General features: G+C 34.7%; 4 protein-coding genes across 6 annotated transcripts; 2 read left to right on the top strand and 2 right to left on the bottom strand.

Annotated features, from left to right (window-relative positions):
- Window positions 1-479: 479 nt before the first annotated feature.
- Window positions 480-5,988, bottom strand: Ns3 (nucleostemin 3). Of its 2 annotated transcripts, none has more exons than XM_066404576.1 (6): window positions 5,731-5,986; window positions 3,020-3,267; window positions 1,906-2,954; window positions 1,612-1,817; window positions 1,445-1,554; window positions 480-1,349 (listed from the first exon to the last, which is right to left on the bottom strand). In XM_066404576.1, exons 1-6 carry the CDS (start codon window positions 5,842-5,844, stop codon window positions 1,238-1,240), a joined length of 1,839 nt encoding a protein of 612 aa, XP_066260673.1. In that variant the 5' UTR covers window positions 5,845-5,986; the 3' UTR covers window positions 480-1,237. The 2 variants fall into 2 exon arrangements, with proteins under 2 accessions (XP_066260673.1, XP_066260674.1); XM_066404577.1 differs by lacking the exon at window positions 480-1,349 and having other exon boundaries at window positions 1,612-1,695; window positions 1,763-1,817; window positions 5,731-5,988.
- Window positions 5,989-6,344: 356 nt separating this feature from the next.
- LOC136418496 (enhancer of yellow 2 transcription factor-like) lies at window positions 6,345-6,906 on the top strand. The gene is made up of 2 exons (XM_066404567.1): window positions 6,345-6,503; window positions 6,561-6,906. Exons 1-2 carry the CDS (start codon window positions 6,442-6,444, stop codon window positions 6,814-6,816), a joined length of 318 nt encoding a protein of 105 aa, XP_066260664.1. The 5' UTR covers window positions 6,345-6,441; the 3' UTR covers window positions 6,817-6,906.
- A 27-nt stretch (window positions 6,907-6,933) lies between these two features.
- LOC136418495 (protein O-glucosyltransferase 2-like) lies at window positions 6,934-8,903 on the bottom strand. Of its 2 annotated transcripts, none has more exons than XM_066404565.1 (4): window positions 8,611-8,903; window positions 7,730-8,398; window positions 7,422-7,659; window positions 6,934-7,366 (listed from the first exon to the last, which is right to left on the bottom strand). In XM_066404565.1, the coding sequence occupies exons 1-4, from the start codon at window positions 8,805-8,807 to the stop codon at window positions 6,944-6,946; spliced, it is 1,527 nt and encodes a 508-aa protein (XP_066260662.1). In that variant the 5' UTR covers window positions 8,808-8,903; the 3' UTR covers window positions 6,934-6,943. The 2 variants fall into 2 exon arrangements, with proteins under 2 accessions (XP_066260662.1, XP_066260663.1); XM_066404566.1 differs by having other exon boundaries at window positions 7,730-8,386.
- Window positions 8,904-9,797: 894 nt separating this feature from the next.
- On the top strand, window positions 9,798-20,403 carry Sap130 (Sin3A-associated protein 130). The gene is made up of 15 exons (XM_066404632.1): window positions 9,798-10,333; window positions 10,387-10,657; window positions 11,900-12,305; window positions 12,884-13,096; window positions 13,148-13,301; window positions 13,353-13,433; window positions 13,493-13,660; window positions 14,033-14,254; window positions 14,697-14,854; window positions 14,902-15,088; window positions 15,143-15,302; window positions 18,745-18,892; window positions 18,949-19,152; window positions 19,332-19,448; window positions 20,039-20,403. Exons 1-15 carry the CDS (start codon window positions 10,084-10,086, stop codon window positions 20,186-20,188), a joined length of 2,889 nt encoding a protein of 962 aa, XP_066260729.1. The 5' UTR covers window positions 9,798-10,083; the 3' UTR covers window positions 20,189-20,403.
- The last annotated feature ends 29 nt before the right edge of the window (window positions 20,404-20,432 follow it).

Here is a 20,432-nt window from a genome sequence, read left to right as displayed (position 1 = left end):
AATACAGGTATCACCAGTTTAAGTGGAAACAGGGATTGTGCAAGTGGAAGAAGGATCACACAAGTTTTAATATGCCTCTGACAAAGACCGCGAAACTGATATTACTCTAAATGTCGAAGTGGAGCCGCCGGCCGGACTAACTCCGCTCGCTGGTCTTTATCGAAGACATATTAAACCTTGTGCGGTCCTTTTCTTACTTGCACAATACCTATGTTGCTACTTGAACTGGGAATATCTCTACAGTGCTTTACTAAGGAACTTTAAAAAGAGTCTCTATTAGAGAAGTGTTATTTATTATAGTATTGCCAAGTTTTTCTATTGATAAAAAAAATAAGTAAACTATTATTTGTTAGATATGTAGCTACTTGTTGGCGAATCTCATACACTGAGTGTCATATATGGATAATAAATTTATTTATTTACATATTATAGTCAAAACACATACTTTATTGAAGAAATCTATCGGTTTTACAATCATAAAAAATTGAATGTTTTATGTACTAGTATACCAAGCAGAAATATTATCGCAGCGTTTTTATTTAAAAATGAGGTAATTGTTGTAAAACCAATTAAAATCATATAGCTAGCCACAAAGCACAATACTGCCGATAATTAACTGTTTCTTTGTCAATTAACGTATATGATAATCAAAAAATGAACACGTTGATTACATAACCGATAAACAAATAGAAAATAAGGTTTTCAGCTTACAAAATCAACTAAAAGGAACTAAGAGTTCTTTAAGTTTGGAATTTTTTGCGTTTATGCAGAAAGAGGTGCAATTAAAATGATAAAATGACAAAATGGAAATTTGCTTTATAATTTTTCCATTAATTGTACTTGATAACAAAAGGTAGACAGAGAATGAAATTGAGCATAAACAATAAAAAAATAAAGCTGATAATTGAAAAAATTAAGCAAAATTGAGATTTGGTTAGTGACGTTATATATTGACTTACACATCTTGCCTTTGACTACAAACTATTTTAATTCTGACCCATTTTTCGCAGAAAGTAAACCTTCCGTTCCAGTAACCGTTCTTTAACTATGTCTCCTATAAAAATGGTAAATGTAACTTTAGAAATACCTATTCAAATAGAATATTAAAATAATTCAACAAGTTTTTAAGTTTTGCAGTGTTCTTACGTTTAAGCTGTTTCTACCCCAAAATATTATCGTTCTTCAGTAAACCAGCTAAACTACAGAAATTTTGAGCACCTAACTGTATTTTTGGTTATCAATGTTGATCTAAATGCGCATATACCCGTCTTAATTTTTCTTTTTTCTTTTTATTTCTATGTTTATTAGCGGTTTTCCATGGTTTGTCGAACGGTCCTTTCGATGATTCCCTAAAAAGAGCAAATCACTGCTGCATTGAAATTTTGAAAGGCACCATTAGATTTATTTCTTCATTCTTTCAGTTAAATATTATGGAAGATCTTACCCTTCTTGCACAGCACCAGTCGTCTTCCCTCGCACACCCTTCTGATGGGCACCTCCAGCTTGATCTCCAAAGAAGGCTTGATCAATATCATCAGTTGTCACTTTACTAGACTACAAGAATAATTTTCTTTAAATTGTTACTAATGGAAGAAGTATGGATTAACTTACCCTAACAGCTCTAGCCTCTCTAGGAGGCACTACTCGATTTTCCTGCTCACTTTTCTGCCTTTCAGGCCACGTATGATACACTTCCTGCTCAACATTGGGAGGTGCATGACAATATAACAATCGACCATTCATAAAGTCTTTCAGAACATACCTTGCAGCTCTCGCGTTATCTGGCTGACCGTTTGCAGTCATAAATCCTCTGTTGTCTATTTAAGAAAATTATCTCACTTATAAGTTATTAACAAAGGAAACAAGAAACATTAAGCACTGAACGTTACAACATTTCCTACTTACAAGCATAAGCATTCAACAATTCCTCAGCAGTTGGACTTCGATCTGGATCTTCGCCTTCTAGGGGTTTAGGCAACATAATCCCATAGAGATCTTCAATAACATGCCGCGGAATCAGCTCTGAAACTAAATTAACCGGTGGAACATGGTCCCTCATTTGGTCAATAGGCAAAACGCCGTTCAAAATCATTTCTGCTTTAGTGAATACGAAACTGGGCATCACCAAACCGGGGCAATCACATAACATTAGGTCATTGTCTAAATACAAAGTCTGAAAGTGTTTCGTTTTGCCAGGGGTGGCTGACACTGAGACTTTTTTAGTTGATAGTAAACAGTTTATGGTGGAGCTTTTGCCTACGTTCGGATAGCCTACGAGGCCGATGGTGGTGAAGCTTCCGGTCACTTTAGGGCCTGTATGAATCGATTTGAAGAAGTCTATTAACTCTTCTTTAGAGAGAATCGGGGGTATATCAATAATCTCTTTAACTTCATCTCTCAGACTAGTATTTCCTATTAGATCCTCTATTTTGCAGAGCAAATTCTCCAGAACTTCCGCATTTTGTTCTACAACTTCTTCCAACTTTGCTATGCGATCTTCTACTTCGCTAATATTGTCATTTGTTCTTGTTTTCTCAAGATTTTCATCATCCGATTTAATATTTTCGTCAAGTTCTAAAGTTGAAAAAAACACAGCTTTAACTCCCACTGAATGAAAATAATTGGCCCAATGTTGTCTTTGACGGTCAGTAAGAAAGTCTGCTTTGTTGATTAAAACCATATTAATCTTGTGCTCAGACACTTCTTTAACGTATTTTTCCAGGTCTTCACAACGAAATAAAAGGGGATTTCTCGCATCTACGATCTGAACTACAACGTCGCTGCGCTCTATCACTCTCCAGAGCTGACGCCAAAATTCTAGATTCTTTTCATAGGGTGTGAACAACAACCCTTCGTCTTCTTGAAGCTTCGCTAAGGTTCTCCTCCATTCCAGAAAACTGTCTTTTTCATTTCGATCCAGTTCTGCAGTAGACATCTCAGGACTCCAAGGAGGTCTGCACAATAATTAAAATTAATAGTAAAAGAACATGGCAAACAATATAAATGCGTTAATACTTACCTTCGAGGTATTTTCAAAGATTCCCTAAATTTGTCATGTGCTTCATTAGCTTTCTTCATGTCTGCTTCACTGAGTAGGCCTACGTGTGACTGGGGATTGACGAATTTGATGTTTAGTTTTTCAGCTTGAAATTCAGTTCCTGCTAGTTCAGCCGTGGCTAGGAACTCTTGAAATGAGGATTCTTCAGTAACCGATTGTAAGTTTAGTCTGCCCCATTCGTAGCCATCATCTAGCTCAGTTGTGTGAAGCTATAAATTTGAGAGATGGGGAAACTTGATCCCAAAAAAAAAATGAGGGCACTAGTGTGGACGCATATGCATAAAATAGTTGTTAAAATAAATACTCAGGGGTTTGAAACGTCTATGCTTAGTGGGCTCCTCAGCAATTAGGTGTTTAAAGAAATAAATTTTCTATCATTTATTTGCACTTGCTATATGTTGAATAAACCACAAACTCGACTGTTGATTTGAGGTATTATGTACTATAGAAATCCAGTAAGTTATACACAAACGTATCCATTAAGCAATTTCTGCTAATACTCTTTAGATTTCCTAATAGAAATGCAGTGAGTGATTCATAAAACTGAATTTGTGATTGTTGTGCTTATTACTACTTAAAATAACAAATGAAATTAAATGAATTAGGCTTATATACACTTCTCCTTATGGGGGGTATACAAATTTTGTAGAAAATCATTTATCAAATGTTCTGACGCATAGAATGCCCAGGTTTTTTTATTATCTACTTAAATACTTAGAGGTAACTTAGGTCTTTTAGGGAAACAAATTTGGCACGAAAATAATTTTATATGAAAATTAAACAGCAGTCAATTTCTTGGTTTCTTTTATCCTGCTGGTATAGTTATCAGTACTTTAATGACATATTTTTTTTTAAGACGGTTTTCTACTATTCTTCAGAAGATCAGTAACAAACGGCTCCTCCTTATACAGGTATCACGGGTTCAAATTAGAACAAAAGATTTGTGCAAGTGGGAGGACCACATAAGTTTTAATATGCCTCTAGCAAGGACCAATAGCGAAGTGGGCGGAGTCAGACCAGATCCAGTTGCTAGACCTCTCGCTGTTTCAAAATTTTTACTGATATAAGTTCTAGTAATTAATTAAGTTAGTTCCGAATTTATACATATTTTTTGTTTGTTTACATTTCCCCATTAGCGGAGCATAGGTACGTCATTGATGAATTTGATGATATGAATTCGCCGATATTTATTTATGAACTTTTGAGGTGTTAAAGACTGAGCCAGCGACATTAACCGTTAACTCGAGGTCAATTGATAAACGGAACGGAACGATTCGTTTATCGTTTAAAACGACATCGGAAAAGAAATAAATTAACCAGTGCACATAAAGTATGTAAGGAATTTTGAGTTTATCGCGCAAGTTATTGTGTTTTCGTTTTTTTTTTCGATTTATTTACATTGCTGATTTTTGCTGCGATATTAAAAAAAATTCCATCGCCCTGAAGGCAGCGAAATCGATACTAATCTGAAAATCGAAGTGAAAACGCTGGCCGGACTGACTCCTCCTACTTCAACAGCTAGCTTCGCAATATACTTCGTTGATCTTTGTCAGAGGCATATTAAAGCTTATGCAGTCCTTCTCTTACTTGCACAATTTCTATGTTTCAACTTGAACTGGTGATACCTGTATGTAAGAATGATCAATATACAATTACTAATTTCACGTAGTCTTAGGTTTCTAAGGGTTTCCTTGGTTGCCAGACTAGGATGGGAAGAACATATCAGTAAACTGCTCAGCCTGAACAGTTTATGTGCTTTAATTAGAAGATTAAGGGATTTTTTTTCCGTCAATGCCATAAAAACATTTGACTAATTTTGCTTGCAATCACAAATGAGTTATGGTGTTATATCTTAGAGATCTAGGTTAGCCATTAATATTTTTTGAATTCAAAAATAAACGGTATGATTTATCCTTCAACTATCTCTTGATACGTCCTACAAGGCATATTTCTGCAGTCTGGGTATGTTCAAGACCCCAGGTCTTGTAACTATGCATCTGTTCAGAACCAATGCAGACCAGAAGTATAGATAGTTTAAGTATTATCACATACAAATCTGAATTTTTAAAGATTAGATCTTACTACAGGGCAATTTGAGGATATAATAACATTACTCTAGGATAAAGATAATAGAAAGGGTTGAGAACTTAATTTTTTTATTATTTAAAAAATATGTGTATAATTTTGTATTGGAAAGTCAGGAATTTGGTTTGGGAAGTGCAAACAAATTGCTACTCATGCTACATGTACCTTTTTTTTCAGATACATAGATTTCTATTCTATGGCCCTAAAAATTGTAGTTTCATGAATAATCTCTTCGATATTCCATAATAATATCTAACCTATGTTTAAGTAATCTAAAAACTGGAATATAATTGCAGGAAATCCAACAAAATTAGTATGTTAATAATTTGATATTATTTGCCTTCTCTAACAGTCAATTTGATTCTATTTCAAATATAAGACTTATAAGCTCTTCGTAAAAAAAAAGTGTAAACCAAACATTTAGGTAGAATTAAATCAATTTAAATTTACAGTCTGGGCCCTACTTAAGGGCTAACTATTGCAAAAATTCAATAACAGTTGCAGCAAATGCCCATTTACTCAGATTTAACGGAAAATTTAAAGAAAAAATTTATTAAAGGCAGGAACAACATGATTTTTTGACTTACCATGGAATTGTCGGCAACCATTTTACGTCCACGATTGCTGCCAAATCTGTCCTTAATAAGTGCTCGTCCTAAAGAGGAGCCTCCAGCCTGTCCTGACTTATTTTTCTTACCCATGTTCACACAAAACTCTCAAATCAAAATAAAAAATAAAAGGTGATCGGAGGAAAACTCGTTTTGAGGGTTAGAAATAATATCGCGCAAACGTTTACAGAACGTTTCAATTGACGTCATTGCGAGAAAAGGACAGAATGCTCGGCGAGTTTACATATAAAAGAGGTGAAGTATAGACGGTATGTGGGTAGCTTCGTAGAAAAGTTTTATTGGTCATAATAGAATATATGACAACAATGTTTGAATTCGTGAAAGATGTCACAACTTGACTTTGAAAGTCAAAGGCATGTAGAGAATGTAAAAAATGTACAACAACCACGCACTATAAATTTGAAATGGAAAAATCAAGATAAGAAAAGAATGAGACTCCATTATAAATTCAATTAATGAAAGGAGCCGTCTTTAACTAAAGCATCAAAGGATATTTATTGGTTCTAAAATTAAGGCTCGCTCTTATTGCACTCAGAGTACCCTTCGGTGATTCGTCAATGACATCGATAGTCAAATGCCAAAAAAAACAACCAACCGAAAGAATATTCTAACCGGAAAATTAATTATCATTGATTTTCGTACCGACAACACTAATTAAACAGTATTGCTATGTCCCAAAACTACGAGTCTCGTGTAAACATGCATTTAGATGTCAACAACGGTTTGGAACGGTACTTTTTCAAACCTACATTTTATTAAGTTCCCTAACAAGGCAGCCCCCTTTTTAGAGTGACTGAATTAGTGCATACAAGGCTTGTGGAGAGCGGCTGGAGAGAACAAGTTCAGCTAGCGTGTCGAAAAGCTGTAGCAGACAGTAATGGTTCAAATAGTGTGCCTACTATTGATGAGCTTATTACCATTGTAACTCCAAAAGCTCGAGCCTTGGTGCCTGATGCTGTTAAAAGAGAATTACTTCATGAGATTGAACTAATTATGACAAATATTGAGAAGTCAGGTTATATAAAAAGTTTTGATGACATGTAAGTTAAGTTGCTAATACCCCTCAAAGACTGTAACTTTGTGGTATGTAAATCTTAATTTTTTTATGTACATTGTGAATCCATCGTCAAATTTTTCTTTTACAATAAATAAAACACTCTATTCTCACTAACTACAACTCATCTTTACTTTCTTCTCTTAGTCTTAAACAATCACATGGGGTATTTTTATTTTGATTAATAACTTCCATATCTTCTAGTACATTTATTTTGCTAGTTATGGCTTTGCTCAGTTCATTCAATAAGTGGGCATAATAGCAAAATATGTGCTGAGGCAACAGATTGTTGTTAGCAAATGCCTGCCCATTTTGAACAATAACTTGAGCTTGGTCATTGTTGTTTTTAGCCCAAATAAGTTTCTCCACTAAATCTGAAAGGTCTGATTTTATCGGAATGTAGTGAATGTAGGGTTCAAGATCACTGTAAAAATATTCATAATATTTCGAGTGTGGTTTGAAAATTAGGGATCCTCCTGCAAGTAAAAATGGAGTTCTATAGGGAGCCACTGTTCCATCTATGGCTAATTGATATTTGTACTAAAATATGTCAAAATTTAAAAATTAGTGGTAATAATTTTGAAACAAAACTTACATCAAAGAATTTAAAAAAAGATACATGATCAGTTTTGGGGCCATATATATCTTCTTCATCACGAAAAAAGAAGAAATTAGTAAGAGATACATTGAAAAGATCAGGATATTCCCTGGATAAAGTGATTAAATTTAGACGACCCCTATTAGAATCTCGGCCTCTCCAAAATAACTTTGGTTCTCTATTGTCAAAGGTTTCTGCTACATTTCCTTGCACTGATAACATGTCCAGCATAACCCTAAGAAAGAAATCACATAAAGCAAAAATTCTTTTATCAATTCTTAAATAAAATTCTTGGTATTATTCACCTTCCCATATTTTCAATAGAAGCCTCAGTAAGCTCATAAGTGGGCATGATGATGTCATAAGAATCCATGCTACCGCACCAAGAGAAAATTAGATACTTCTCTGGAAGATCATACTTTGAAAGAGGCCAATCTCCCAAATTTACAAAAAACTCTGTATCAGGAACTTTAACTTTTCTGGTTAAAGACAACAAAATGCTATCAGAGAACATATTAAAACCAACATGCTTTCCATAGCACTTTCTATTGATTTTGTTGTTTTTAATGACATAATGACATATGCTTACTGCATGTGGTTTATCAAACTGTTCAATCACTTTTGGTCTCATCTCATTCCAATCAATACTTTTAAAAAAATCAAAATTTCTGATAATTTGAGGGGGAACAGTTTCACATTGCCAAGTCTTAAACAACTTTGTAATACTCTCAATAGGGCAATAACAGTCTTCTGGATACACTATTTCTTTGATCATATAAGGAGATTTTGCTATGTGTTGATTTTTATATTTTATACTAATTTTAATGTGGGTACAAGTTTCATAAACCTTGTATCGGACTATTAAGGAACCATCTTTTCTGTCCAGTATGTTGGACCTTATGCGACAGGGTTTGTTTTGGCTTGTGCCCCCTTGAATTACAACTTCAAAATCATCTTGAATGCTGAAAGAAACACTGAAAAAAAGCATAATATTGTGTGATTTAGATTTCTGTTGTGTGAAAACAGTATAAAAGCAATGGTTTATTTTTTATTTGTTGTAACAATCAAGCGAAATAAAAAATGGGATGAATGAAAGAGTATTTGAATTTGAAAACTTTTACAACATGCAAAAAATCTGAGGTGACTTGACTGAAAAGGAATAACAGAGTTCAAATTTTAAACTCACCTTTCATTGTTTTGTGTCGGAACTTTAATAAAAAAATACCTTGCTGGCATTACCATTTTGTGAGGCTCCAATCCAGGGCCCCAAATTATTGGTAGTTTGGCATCAATTTCGATTTTACCAAGGTTGGAACTGATGAAACACGATAAAACTAAAGAGAATGTAATAATTTCTTTCATCTTCACTCTTGCTTTATTCATTTTATTTCATTATTATTAAAAACATAGAAAATCATTAATGCAATGGTAAATAATGTTAAAAATAAATTTTCCTATTAGTGAAATGTCAAATTTAACTTTGGCAACTATTTTCCGTCAAATATTTTTTTCATCAAGTTGCGAAACTGGAAATTTGACAACCTGCATATAGTACTGCCATTTTTAAAAAATTAAATTATGTTAATTATTAAATCTGAGTTAGTGAAGATTATTTAGGTTAGTTAAATTGATTATTAACGAAAACGTTCAACTTTAATTTTCTGAGGAATATTAAAAAATTCCCATAATGTTATGAGAAGTTCTAATGAGATTTTTTTCTGAATATTTTCTATTAATTTTTAATAGAGAAAAATACATTGTTATTAGCTGATTATCCTCAGCGTGGTCCCCTGAAAGAAATTTGCATGTTCTTTCGCATAAGAAAATATTCGTTTCGCGGAATTTTCCACTTTCCCAAATCATTGTTCGATTCATTGTGGCACGAAGAAAAAGCACTTTCCAAGGATCTACCTTGTCGTTCAGTGTTTCCTTACATAATATTTTATTTTAATGTTGTTAAAAAAATTTTGATTTGACTCTGGAACTTTTCCACAATTTTAACTTAAAGAAAATGTACAATGTAATTTTTTTACTGATTTTACTCAATATGATCTGTAGTTCCATTTGATAGCAACTTTCCTGATTTTATAAAAGAACTTCAATCCATTGTTTCCAAATGTAACTTCGCGTATCGATAATCACAAATCAGTAGGCTGGGTGTTGACTTTATTGAAGGACAAGTGACAAATAAATCAGGATAGTAAACTTCACAACATTAAAAGATTTTTAAATGGTTCTGATTGCACTTATTGCAGTACTGTTTTTTGTTCTATCTGCTCAACAAGTTTTTAACCAATCAGATCGCTGCATTTTCGTAGTATTCGGGCAAATAGGGTCCAGTTGGTAACTCATAGCAGTACGCCTGAGCGTGCGCACAATGTTGCCAAATTAGTTCCCGTAGAGAGTCGCCATCGAAGAACTTTTGAAGTTTATTTTCAAAATCAAAATTTTATATTAGCTTGTGTCTTTTTTAACATATTCAAAAACCCTCCTGTCTTATAAAGTTTCAAAATGTAGAGATTCTGAATTTTCTTTAGTATATTAAATATCAAGTGTGTGTAATCCTTCGTATGGTATACAGGGCCATTTGTGTGGCTGTTTAGTTCAATACTTAAAATTTAATGTTTTCTTTGTTAAAATTTAAACAATTTTCTTGAAAATGAGTGGAAACGCGGATGAGGATAAGGAGTCCCAAAAGGCCTTCCCATTGGACTTGGCCCGCAATCAAATAAGCACTGTTCGGACTGTAGAAAGTGGTAAAGCTCCTCTGGTTATGACCAGCCAAGCTTTGAGAAGTGTGAGGGTATTGGCTGCTCCAGGAGGCTCTAGCAGTACTGCAGTTTCAGTGGGGCAAACGCGAGGACAAACCCTTATTACTAACTTAATGCCTGGAACTGTGATCAAGCAAGGTACTTTCTTATAATGGCTCATTATCCAACTAACAGTCAATTTTCAAAAACAGATTCAGGCAGAATTACAAGTATTGTGGGAGCAACCCAAGCACAGCCTCAAGTTTCTGGAAGTTTGGCTATTCAAAGACCAACACAACTTTCCCTTTCTGCTACCCCTATTGTAGCCTCCCCTAACCCTACAGGGGCCTCATATCATGTGCCAAGAGGACCAGCAGTTGTGGCTAATTTAGCAGCTCCTAGAAGTAATGCTACTACAGTGAGGACTCCATTAGTGGTTACCCCTCAAAACAGTCAAACACATACATTTGTTAGACCTACGAGGTAAGGGTAATAATGACCATAATAATAAATGTTGAGTTGAAAAACAGTAAAAGATGAAAATTGCACTTGTTGAGGAAATATGATACTCTTATCATTTTCATTGGTATGGATTAAGTTGTGTATAGAGGTCTCTGAATGGCATAAAATCAAATTGATCAAACATAAATCACTACTAATACAGTATTCCCTTATTTTAACTCGTGCCTAGGCACATTTACTATTGTAGGTATAACTTAGTTAAAGCTTTTTGAAAACCAAACTATTTTCGAGGGCTTTACATATATTTGGTATCACAACTCGAAACAAAATAATGCATGACTCCTTATAGAAAGAGCCATAATATGACAATAACAGTGCTTTGTTATATTGAGTAGTCATGAAATAATGATATGTGAGGTTATGAATAGGTTTGTGTAAATGAATTTGTGAGTATTGCATTCAATTGGCATTAAAAAAAGTCCAGTGAGCAATATAGTGGTTAGAATTGAGAATAAAATAAGATCATACAAAATAACTCTCTTTCCTGATATGCCCTCTTTCATTCAGATACTTTTATACAGCAATGATAATAGAATTTTATATATACAGGGTGTTCATTTTTCCTTGTACTAAATAAGAAATTACCATTGAAGTTTGAAAAAAATTTTTACAGTACATTGCTAAATTTTGGTGAAACAATAAAAAATGTCATCACCATGTAGGTTTTGTATCATTCCAACTTGTTAAAAATCAGGAAGTGAATTCTTGCTCAAATGTTTAGTATAGTGAGGTTAGAACTTCAGTATATACTTTATAAAATTTGACATTTGTTATATTTCTAACTTCACTTATTTATCAAATTTGACTACTGTCGTTATTATTCAACTGTTTTTCCACTATCAGGGCAAAATGATTGATTTTCATAGGGTTGTTCGACTTTTAATAATGGAATAGCATGCGTAGATGGACCCCACATTACAATTAAAGAGGGTTTGCTTGGTATTTACATCCAGGATAAGGTTTTTTTTCAGATAACTTTCATCTCATTTTCTCTCATTATTTCTATTCCCACTCGTCCCACTTCTTTTACATCTAGTTTTAATGAACCAATCATCCATTACTAATTGAATTAATCTGATGCCAAATCTAAGCACCCCTAAAATAGTTATCCAACGATCATATTGCATTAAAAAAATGAGTCTTGTACTGTTTTTCTTTTTTATTTTATCGATTCAATCATATTTATGCACATAAAACATGTAGAACACTGAGTCCTGCGCAAGGAACTGCTTGGTTAAACACAAATACGACAAATGTTTCACAAATCAAAGGCCCAACTGCAGTGCTTAGTGCCCCAATAAGAGGTACTACAATTACTGGGAAGCCTCAGGCTGTTGCCAGGCCTCAACTGACACAACCAGTGCCAACTATTAGGTCCAGTACCCTGCTTACGAATGCGATTACAATAGGACAGACTGTGCATTCATTTAAACCTGCAGCAGGAACTGTGCAAATTGGCAGTGGGGTTACTGTGGCTCAAATGTTGCCACCAAGGACTCAAGCAGTAGTTTACAATACAAATACAGGTGCTCAGTTCACTCCAACTGCAAGAATTACAATTGCAACCACTAGTCAAAGTCAAGTGAGGCCCTCTCATCCGAGACCAGTGGTAAGTAGTAATATTTATTGTTTGTACCTATATATGTAGTTATGTAACATACATATGTGAGATAGCTAGAAATACATGTTAACAAGGTTTAAAATTGTTTTTTGTCATTATTAAATAATTCAGTGAAAAACTAACATGGGGCAAACTTGAATATTCTTAGTTTTTTTGGGCTGGAAGTTTTTAATTTTCATTAAATTTTAATGTATAGTGTAGCGTACGCTGCCAACAGTCAATTCTTGTGTTTAAAATCAAATCTCGAACTTCTTTGTGTCCTGGTGTAAGCCTTAGGGAAAGATTCCATTTCCCTATTATTCTTTTTTCCTTGTCCTTTTTGCTGTAAGAAGTCTAATAGACTTACATCAGTAAACTTGACAAGAGTTTACCATTAAACTTAGTTTATTGCTCAATTTTGTCATGTAATTTGTGACAATAAAGTGATTTGAAGGAAACAACTGTGAGGCAGGTGTCATTGATAAGGCTTTAATTAACATATTTTGAACCCTTGTCTCAGTGCCTTTATTCATGTGAATAAACCATGTCCAACACCATTAACTTTGTTTTTTATGCGTCTTTTTTAGGGCTCAATCGCGAGTGGAACTCGTTTACCAGTGCCCATTTCCCAAGTGCAGGCTGCACAAAATACCCGAATGGTTACTACCGTACAACCACCCAATCAGCGGATTCCAGTGGTGTCTAATAGCCAACCTCAGCCTGTGCTAACTGCCACCACCCGGCTGGTCACGACACAACCCTCGGGCATTGTCGGCAGGGTAGCTATAAATCAGTCAACGGTACCACTCTCTCTGTAGTTTTTTAGCAGGTTTATGATATTTTGTTTATAGGTAAGCGGTAGTATACCTAACGCTAGTAATATACTCACAACACAAGCCAGGATTTCAACGTTCAATTTGCAGTCGATAATGGCGGTCGCGAATGGAGGGACGGCGAGGGTACAGCAAACTTCACAGGTGCCAAAAGTTATCACTCAGCCTGCAGGTAATGAAAGATTTAGGTTAAAGACGTTCGAATTTTATTTTGTTTTTTCAGCCACAATTCATTTAACACAAATTTCACCGCAGCATCTTAAACCCAATACTGCAGCTGCAGTAACGACAGCGTCTCGAACCAGTGAGTTTTTCAAATTTTCCCCTTTTCGGGTTATTATAATTGTGATAAAATTTTTACAGTAAATGTACCTGCGTCGATAGTAGCCCAAAGGTCGACTTCAAATGTTCCCTCTCAAGCCATATCAATAGCAGCGAAAGTGTTCACTACGAACGAAAATCAAGCAAATCAGGGAACGACGAGTGTGTATATTCATGCGCCGTTACAGGCTCCAAGACATCCCTCACCAAGTAAGTGTTTAGTGTGCAGTTGATTAAGTTAGTGTTCTAGCATATTTTGAGACAAAATAGCTTTTAACAGTATCAGATCATTTCAGTTGTTAAAAACTTGGACATCTCTCACTATTTTAATTAGTTACACAATATTTCTCTATAGGGCAGTTTAAATCTCAATGCGGCATTTTCGTAACTATCTGGCCAACAGTATCTTCTGTTATTTGAAAATATGGACTATCCTGCATATTACAGGTATAAAGATGCGCAGGTATAAAGATCAATAAGTCGCAAAGTTGCCTGGGCTTTGAACGTCAACTTGCCATTTCACGGGTTGTCGTTTCCATTTCTTGTGTGCTCGAAAAGCATTCCGTAACTTTTCTGTCGTAGGTCCGCAAAATTCGCCCGCTCCAACACTCCAACAGGGAGTACCGCCCCCATCAGTGTCCCCTTACTCGATAGCAAGCCCTGAAGGAGGCAATTTTTTCTACCAGAATTCTGCCCCTTCGGGATCCTTCCAACGCGCCTTCGTTGAACAGCAGTCCAACGCTTTCGGGACACAGCCGCAAGTCATACGCCCGCCTGTTACTCTTAATAATCAACAATTTCAAGGTATAATACAAACAATTCATATCCTTATCTGATTAAAGCAACTCTGAAATTAATAGTGTGAACATTTTGACCCGCAATTTGCTCGTCTTCAAAGTTGTTTGTGCGTCTTTCGTCGTGTCCGTATAGTTTTAAATTCGTTTATATATTCAGCGGCATAAAGTTCGAATCGTTTAAATTTTGTAACAATTTGGTGCGCCATAACTTTTTCATGTGTGAGTCAATTTCAATAAATCGTTTTTTAAATTGCCCGTACGTTTTCGAATATTATAAATACGTTTGTTAGAATATATAACTTGTTATATTTACACAACTCTGTTAACAATATATTTTACGAAAAATAGAATACCTTCAAACGGACTTAAAGTATTGGTAAACTATATTTTGTGTCTTAAAATAGTGAAATTGTGGCTCTTTAGAAACATAATTTTTGTGGAATTTTCAGGCATGAAGCTCGGTTCCGTAGTTGTGGTAGATCCGAGCAGGAACCAACCGAATTCTACCCAATTTCAGGCGATAGGGTCTGCTCAGGCTGCAGCGGAGCAGCAGCCTCTTTCAGAACAGCAACAGTCGCACTCTCAGCTCTCTCAAGTTCAAAATAAAGTAACAACAATTCATTGTATCACCACAAATTAATAAAGTAGTTTCAGATTAATTCATCTCCAAGACCGAGCATTTTAAGGAAAAGGGACCATGAGGGATCGCCGTTAAAGGCAGCTAAGAACCTGTCGTCAGCAGCATTGCTTCAGAGCGCCAGCCAGGAATCTCCATCTCAGGCCCCCTCTTCGCCTCCTTCGCCCCCAAGGCCGGATTCTCGGGAAAATGGCCACAGTTCAAGTGAGATTCTCAAAATATTTTCTCTAATAGTCCCTTAATAATTGTATGGTTCAGGTGGGAGCACCACAATATCGGCAACTTCGAGTCCAGGTCTTCCAGAGGCGAACGAAGACAGCAATCCGGCGCCATTGGATCTGAAAGATGACGAAGAGGAAGAGGAGAGTAAACCGCCCGTGGAAATGAGCCCCAGGAAGAAACCAAGAAAGCAACAGCTGTAAGTATTTTCTGTGATGATTTATTTTATAAGCTGTATACCGGGTGTATAATTAAGAAAGTTTGCTGGCTGTATCTCGGCAGTTGTTAATCGTACAACGAACGGGAAAAAGTGTCTTTTGCAAAAGTGGGCAAGGAAAATCTTTGAAATTAGTTGTAAGTTTCCGCCCCTAAGAGACGCAATTTATTCTCCTATATAGAAATATCGTTTTTTTTAAATTTCCCGCATACAGGGTTATCATAAGTTTTGTGACGAAGACTTAAGGAATATTTTTTAATTACGTGTTATTACCGTGTAATTCAAAACTGAAAAAACGTTGGAGTTGTATTTATTGAGCAACAACCTTAAAAAATCCTTTTTGCGTTATAGAGGATGTCTCTAAAAGGTCTATATCAAATTTTATCACAGATTTCTGAGGTAAAAACATGATAAGTTAACCCAATTTTCCTGAGTCCAAAAGTGGTCGATTTTCAAAGTACAGAACATCAAAGTGAAAATTAATAAAAGGAAAACAAAGTTACTTCGTTTGTAATGCTACTCTCTGAAAAAAATATCGCATCTGTGAGTTTTTAGAGGCGATAAATCAGAATCCGTTTACATTTTTGATATACATTGTAGAGGACGTTATCAACACTAGGTAAACTCTCCTTAAAGAGGCATAACTTTTTTATTTCCCGATATAAAATTTATTTATGACTATATTTGTATTTTTCTATATATTTTACGAAAAATAGGCATTTTGGTACAAGTCCTTACGAGCATTCCTTCTTGAGATATTTAAAGTTGGCTACATGTTTTGAAACATAATTTTAAATACATATTTATTCGTATTTATTCGTACACTTGTACTTAAGCTTTATCCAGTTCAAAGTCAATAGTTCGTGTAAACGTTATACAGGGTGTTTCAGAATTGCACGGCACTATTTGAGCTATATATTCTCTGATACAAAATAAGGAAAAACGTTCACGTAAGCATGTGTTCGATCTCGATTGGCAGCAGAGTTACAGGGTGCTAAAAATTCAGAAAAAAATGGGTTTTTATTTTATTGTGCCTCAGCTACTGCAAATAGAGCTTTCAAATTTTATATGCGTATAAGATAATAAGTGTTGCTTAATACGAGTATAGATTGCCTCTAACTACTGTACAGGGTAGTGTATTTTCTGAGGTCTTGGTATATAAAATCTTTTAGAAAAATTTGCTCGTACACCACTGGTGTATGTTAATATTTTTCTTAAGAACTTCAATCTATTACCTAAATTTTATCTCTCTTGATTTTTGTTGAATTTCGTTTAATTTCCTCATACATTAATTAATTTATCAATTCAATCAAATCTACGGATCTCACGATGTTTCAGAATTACACGGCACTATTTGAGGTTGTATTCTCTAGTACAAAATAAAGAAGAAAGTTCATAAAAGCATATGTCTTCAGCCATTTCATTATCGAGATACTGGGGCATAAAGATTAACACTGCAGTATTTATTAAATAAAATCAAGAGAGATAAAATTTAGGTAATAGATTGAAGATCTTAAGAAATATATTAAGGTACACCGGTGGCGTACGAGCAAATTTTTCTAAAGGATTTTAGATACCAATACCTCAGAAAATACTCTACCCTGTATAGTAGTTAGAGGCAATCTACACTCGTATTAAGCAACATCTATTACCTAATACGTATAACAAATTTAAAAGTTTTATTTGCAGTAGATGAAGTACAATAAAATAAAAACCCAATTTTTTATTAATTTTTAACGCGCTGTAATTCCGCTACCGATCGAGATCGGACACAAGCTTATATGAACTTTTTTCCTTATTTTGTACCAGAGAATAATATAGCTCAAATAATGCCGTGCAATTTTGAAACACTCTGTATATTAATGACCGCAAAACGTATTATCTAAGTATACAGGCCATCAGTAACTTACGAATCAGTTATAAATATCTTAACATAGAAAGATAAAACATCAAGCCAGTCCTTGATTCAATAAACGAGGCACTCGAGATCGGAATCACCTGTAACTAAACACGACCTTTATAAATGTTTAATAAAAAAAAGAAAACAACACTGGAATATAAAAAGTTTAACACTAATTAAGTAAATAAACGACTATAGCTAAAGCAATTCGAAATATAGGTACAGTTGTATCAACGAATTAGGCGAAATACGCCAATAACTTTGCCAGCTACACACTACTACAACATATTAAATTTGTTAATAAAATTTAATAAAATGTGAGGAAATATTGGGCGCCGCCTAGTCGGCCATGAAGTGTCGGATATTGGCCGTGAGAGTGAAACGGGGTCGATTCCCAGTGGTGTAGAGTTTATTCTGTTTTTTTTTTGCATATGGCCTATTGTCGTAGGAAAAATAATGTACATAACTCGCAAGGAAGTTTTGTAACACACTCGCGTGATTGCCATCCTCGTCTGCGGCTCGTGCCCAACACTCCACATTCTTTAACTTACATATTGCAACATACTTTCAGATGAATCAGATCGATGTCCGAATTAATCCTGGAAGTACCTTTTACATTTACACACTATATTACATTCGTTTGAAAAGGTTAAGTTAATACTGTAATTGACTTTTAACGTTTTTGTGCTGATCACACATTAGAATGCATCTCTGTTAACTCTCCTTGATTTTCCTACCCACCTAGGGCAGTGATTTTATTTATGTATTGAAGTCTATTTAATAATAAACTCTTTGTCTGAATCTACCTTTTATCAACTCGGAGGATGTTATTATAATTCACTGACGGGCAATTTGCATAATTGCTTTTTTGCTCCTAGTCTTACATGAATTGCTGAAATGGTTTCCACAACGATCTGACTTTTATCTGGCTAATCTTGGGCAACCATATGTTCAAATAGATTAGAAAAAAACGTTTAAACCTTTCAAATCATTAGGAGTGTCCAGTTAATTTAAATCGTTAACATCAAGCTTCCGTGTTGATGTTTTTATGAATTTTCAACTGGTTAAACCATAGTTAAAATAGGGATGCTGCTCAGTACTTGTCAAATGCTTCGTAGAATTATATATTTGCGTTTACACAATTATTGTAGTAACTAGGCACGAATATTTGCCATCTAATTTCCATGGTAAAACATACTGCAAATAAAAATTAAATTGATGTTATTAGCATGTTGTAGGGTTCTGTAGCCATTAAAAATAAGTATCAAGTTTTTGTATTCAATATCAACAAGGCTAGACAGTGGTGCCAAAATATACCGAGCGAAACATTTAAAAAACCTAAGTGTGTGTTCGAACTTTTTTTGGCATTTTCAAAGTGTCCGAAGCTGCATTTTGCAGACTCCGAGGCCTCACTAGCGGAATTCAGAGTCGTTGTAGTATCCTTAATTATTGATAAGATCGAACGCTTTTCAAAGAAAGGGGAGATAACCTATATTTTCTTTACACACTGTATTTATTATGTAGGACCGGTAATGACAACGACGAGAACCACGACGATATGCAATTTATATCTGAAAATAGTGCAGCTAAGAAACAAGCCTACGATTCAGAGGGGCCGAATTCGGATTCGGCGCAAAAGGAGTCCCGCCCAGATTTATCACGACTTGCCACGGTAATAATCTTCGATCTCCTTATATCTTATTATTAATTATTATATCAATATTTTAGTTGCGCAAACCGGTAACGGCCAGTTTGCTCAATGGCTACCGGCAGACGTGGAAGGCAACTCATAATCATTATCAAAGGCACTCTGATGTCAGGCCTAAAGATGAACGACGACCGACAATAATAGATCTGGCCAATCAGAACAGGGTGGTTGAGAAAGTTAATGGGTGGAAGATCCATCATTTGTCCACTCAGATGGAGGATTTGGTAAGTTGGCGTATAAGTTTTTTCGGAAACGTTAACTTGGTTACCGTTAACTCAATCACAAGTATTTCGTTTTTTTCGTAATTAAAATCCGTTGCCGATTAGTACTGACTCTTATTACTGCAATTTGCGAAAAACTTATCGAGTTTTTTCCTTATGACTGTTTTAATTACATTTTGCAGGCGGAGCAGGAGCAGTGCGTTTACAATCAGTTGACGGATTTATTAAAGTTCACCGAGTCGGAAGAGAATTCGAAACAGAATGACAGGGAAGTGAATAGAGTGAACGAGTTAATAAAGGTCAGTTATGTCCTTAAATTAAAATTATAACAATCATTATATGAATCAGAACACCCAGTCAAAATACAGTACCATTAACAGTGAGTTTAATGAATAAAAAAAATTAGGTGATTTAATCAAAAGTTCTGGCATATACAAATAGGAGGCAGTAATAACCCGAAGAAAATTCTGATTCTAATTTTATATGAATTGTATTTTTGATATCTTAGTTAAGTTGTGTTACGATTTTTTGACTAATTTTTGAACTTCAATAAACTAAACATTCACCGTTGAGCCAACGAAGTAGAGTGTTATTGTAATAGTAGTGCATATTTATGCAACAGCTTACCTTAATTAAATTAGATTATTTTCTTTCGTAGGCTGACGATTTACGTAATACTTTTTTTAGTCGGAAAATTTTGCAAACGTCGAGTATAAAGCCTTCCCATAGCTCAACTTCTCTTTAATTTACTTTGTATTTCTTATAATTTTCGAAATTATTACTGTAAAATAATTATTCATTTAATGAAGAAGGTGAAAATTTTCTTGTCTGTGATTCTGACAATAAAGCTGGAAAATAATGAATTCCAAAATCAAGTTTCATGTTCCAGGGGAATCTTCAGAGAATTAAAATAATCAATGACGGCATGTTGGAGGCGAAGGGTCACATAATGAAGGTTTTCAACCATCAGCGGCACGTGAACGATATCCTGAGCCGGTGCGTTAGTAAACGGAATTTTAAAAAACGAGAAAAGTCTTAATATTGATTTCGATGTGTAAAGTGTGCTCTTACTGTTAAATATGTATATTTACTGATTTTATGAACTACAAAGTAGTGATAGATGCAATCTTTAACCTAAAGAAATTTTTATAAAAGCATTTTTCCAGAGAGTATAATTTAATAAGTATAGGTGTACTTTTAGTAAATGACTGTATAAGTGAATTGGTAAAATGTATATATAAGTGATTTTATTATCATACTGGTTTTATTTCAAAGCAATGACA

This window comes from Euwallacea similis, chromosome 35 (genome assembly GCF_039881205.1).
Source record: "Euwallacea similis isolate ESF13 chromosome 35, ESF131.1, whole genome shotgun sequence".
NCBI lineage: Eukaryota > Metazoa > Arthropoda > Insecta > Coleoptera > Curculionidae > Euwallacea > Euwallacea similis.
The sequence above is the reverse complement of the archived record's forward strand: the minus strand, read 5'-3'. Positions and strand labels throughout refer to the sequence as shown.

Bases quoted from the DNA above. Each gene is read 5' to 3' on its own strand.
- Ns3 (XM_066404576.1), bottom strand. From the start codon at position 5,844: ATGGGTAAGAAAAATAAGTCAGGACAGGCTGGAGGCTCCTCTTTAGGA. The intron at 3,268-5,730 runs GTAAGTCAAAAA...TCAAATTTATAG, and splicing joins TGGTTGCCGACAATTCCATG to CTTCACACAACTGAGCTAGA. The intron at 1,555-1,611 runs GTAAGTTAATCC...TTATTCTTGTAG, and splicing joins GAGAGGCTAGAGCTGTTAGG to TCTAGTAAAGTGACAACTGA.
- Sap130 (XM_066404632.1), top strand. From the start codon at position 10,084: ATGAGTGGAAACGCGGATGAGGATAAGGAGTCCCAAAAGGCCTTCCCA. The intron at 13,434-13,492 runs GTGAGTTTTTCA...AAATTTTTACAG, and splicing joins AACGACAGCGTCTCGAACCA to TAAATGTACCTGCGTCGATA. The intron at 13,661-14,032 runs GTAAGTGTTTAG...TTTCTGTCGTAG, and splicing joins TCCAAGACATCCCTCACCAA to GTCCGCAAAATTCGCCCGCT.
- LOC136418496 (XM_066404567.1), top strand. From the start codon at position 6,442: ATGTCCCAAAACTACGAGTCTCGTGTAAACATGCATTTAGATGTCAAC. The intron at 6,504-6,560 runs GTACTTTTTCAA...CCCCCTTTTTAG, and splicing joins GTCAACAACGGTTTGGAACG to AGTGACTGAATTAGTGCATA.
- LOC136418495 (XM_066404565.1), bottom strand. From the start codon at position 8,807: ATGAATAAAGCAAGAGTGAAGATGAAAGAAATTATTACATTCTCTTTA. The intron at 7,660-7,729 runs GTGAATAATACC...TTTCTTTCTTAG, and splicing joins TCTATTGAAAATATGGGAAG to GGTTATGCTGGACATGTTAT. The intron at 7,367-7,421 runs GTAAGTTTTGTT...GACATATTTTAG, and splicing joins CTTTTTTTAAATTCTTTGAT to TACAAATATCAATTAGCCAT.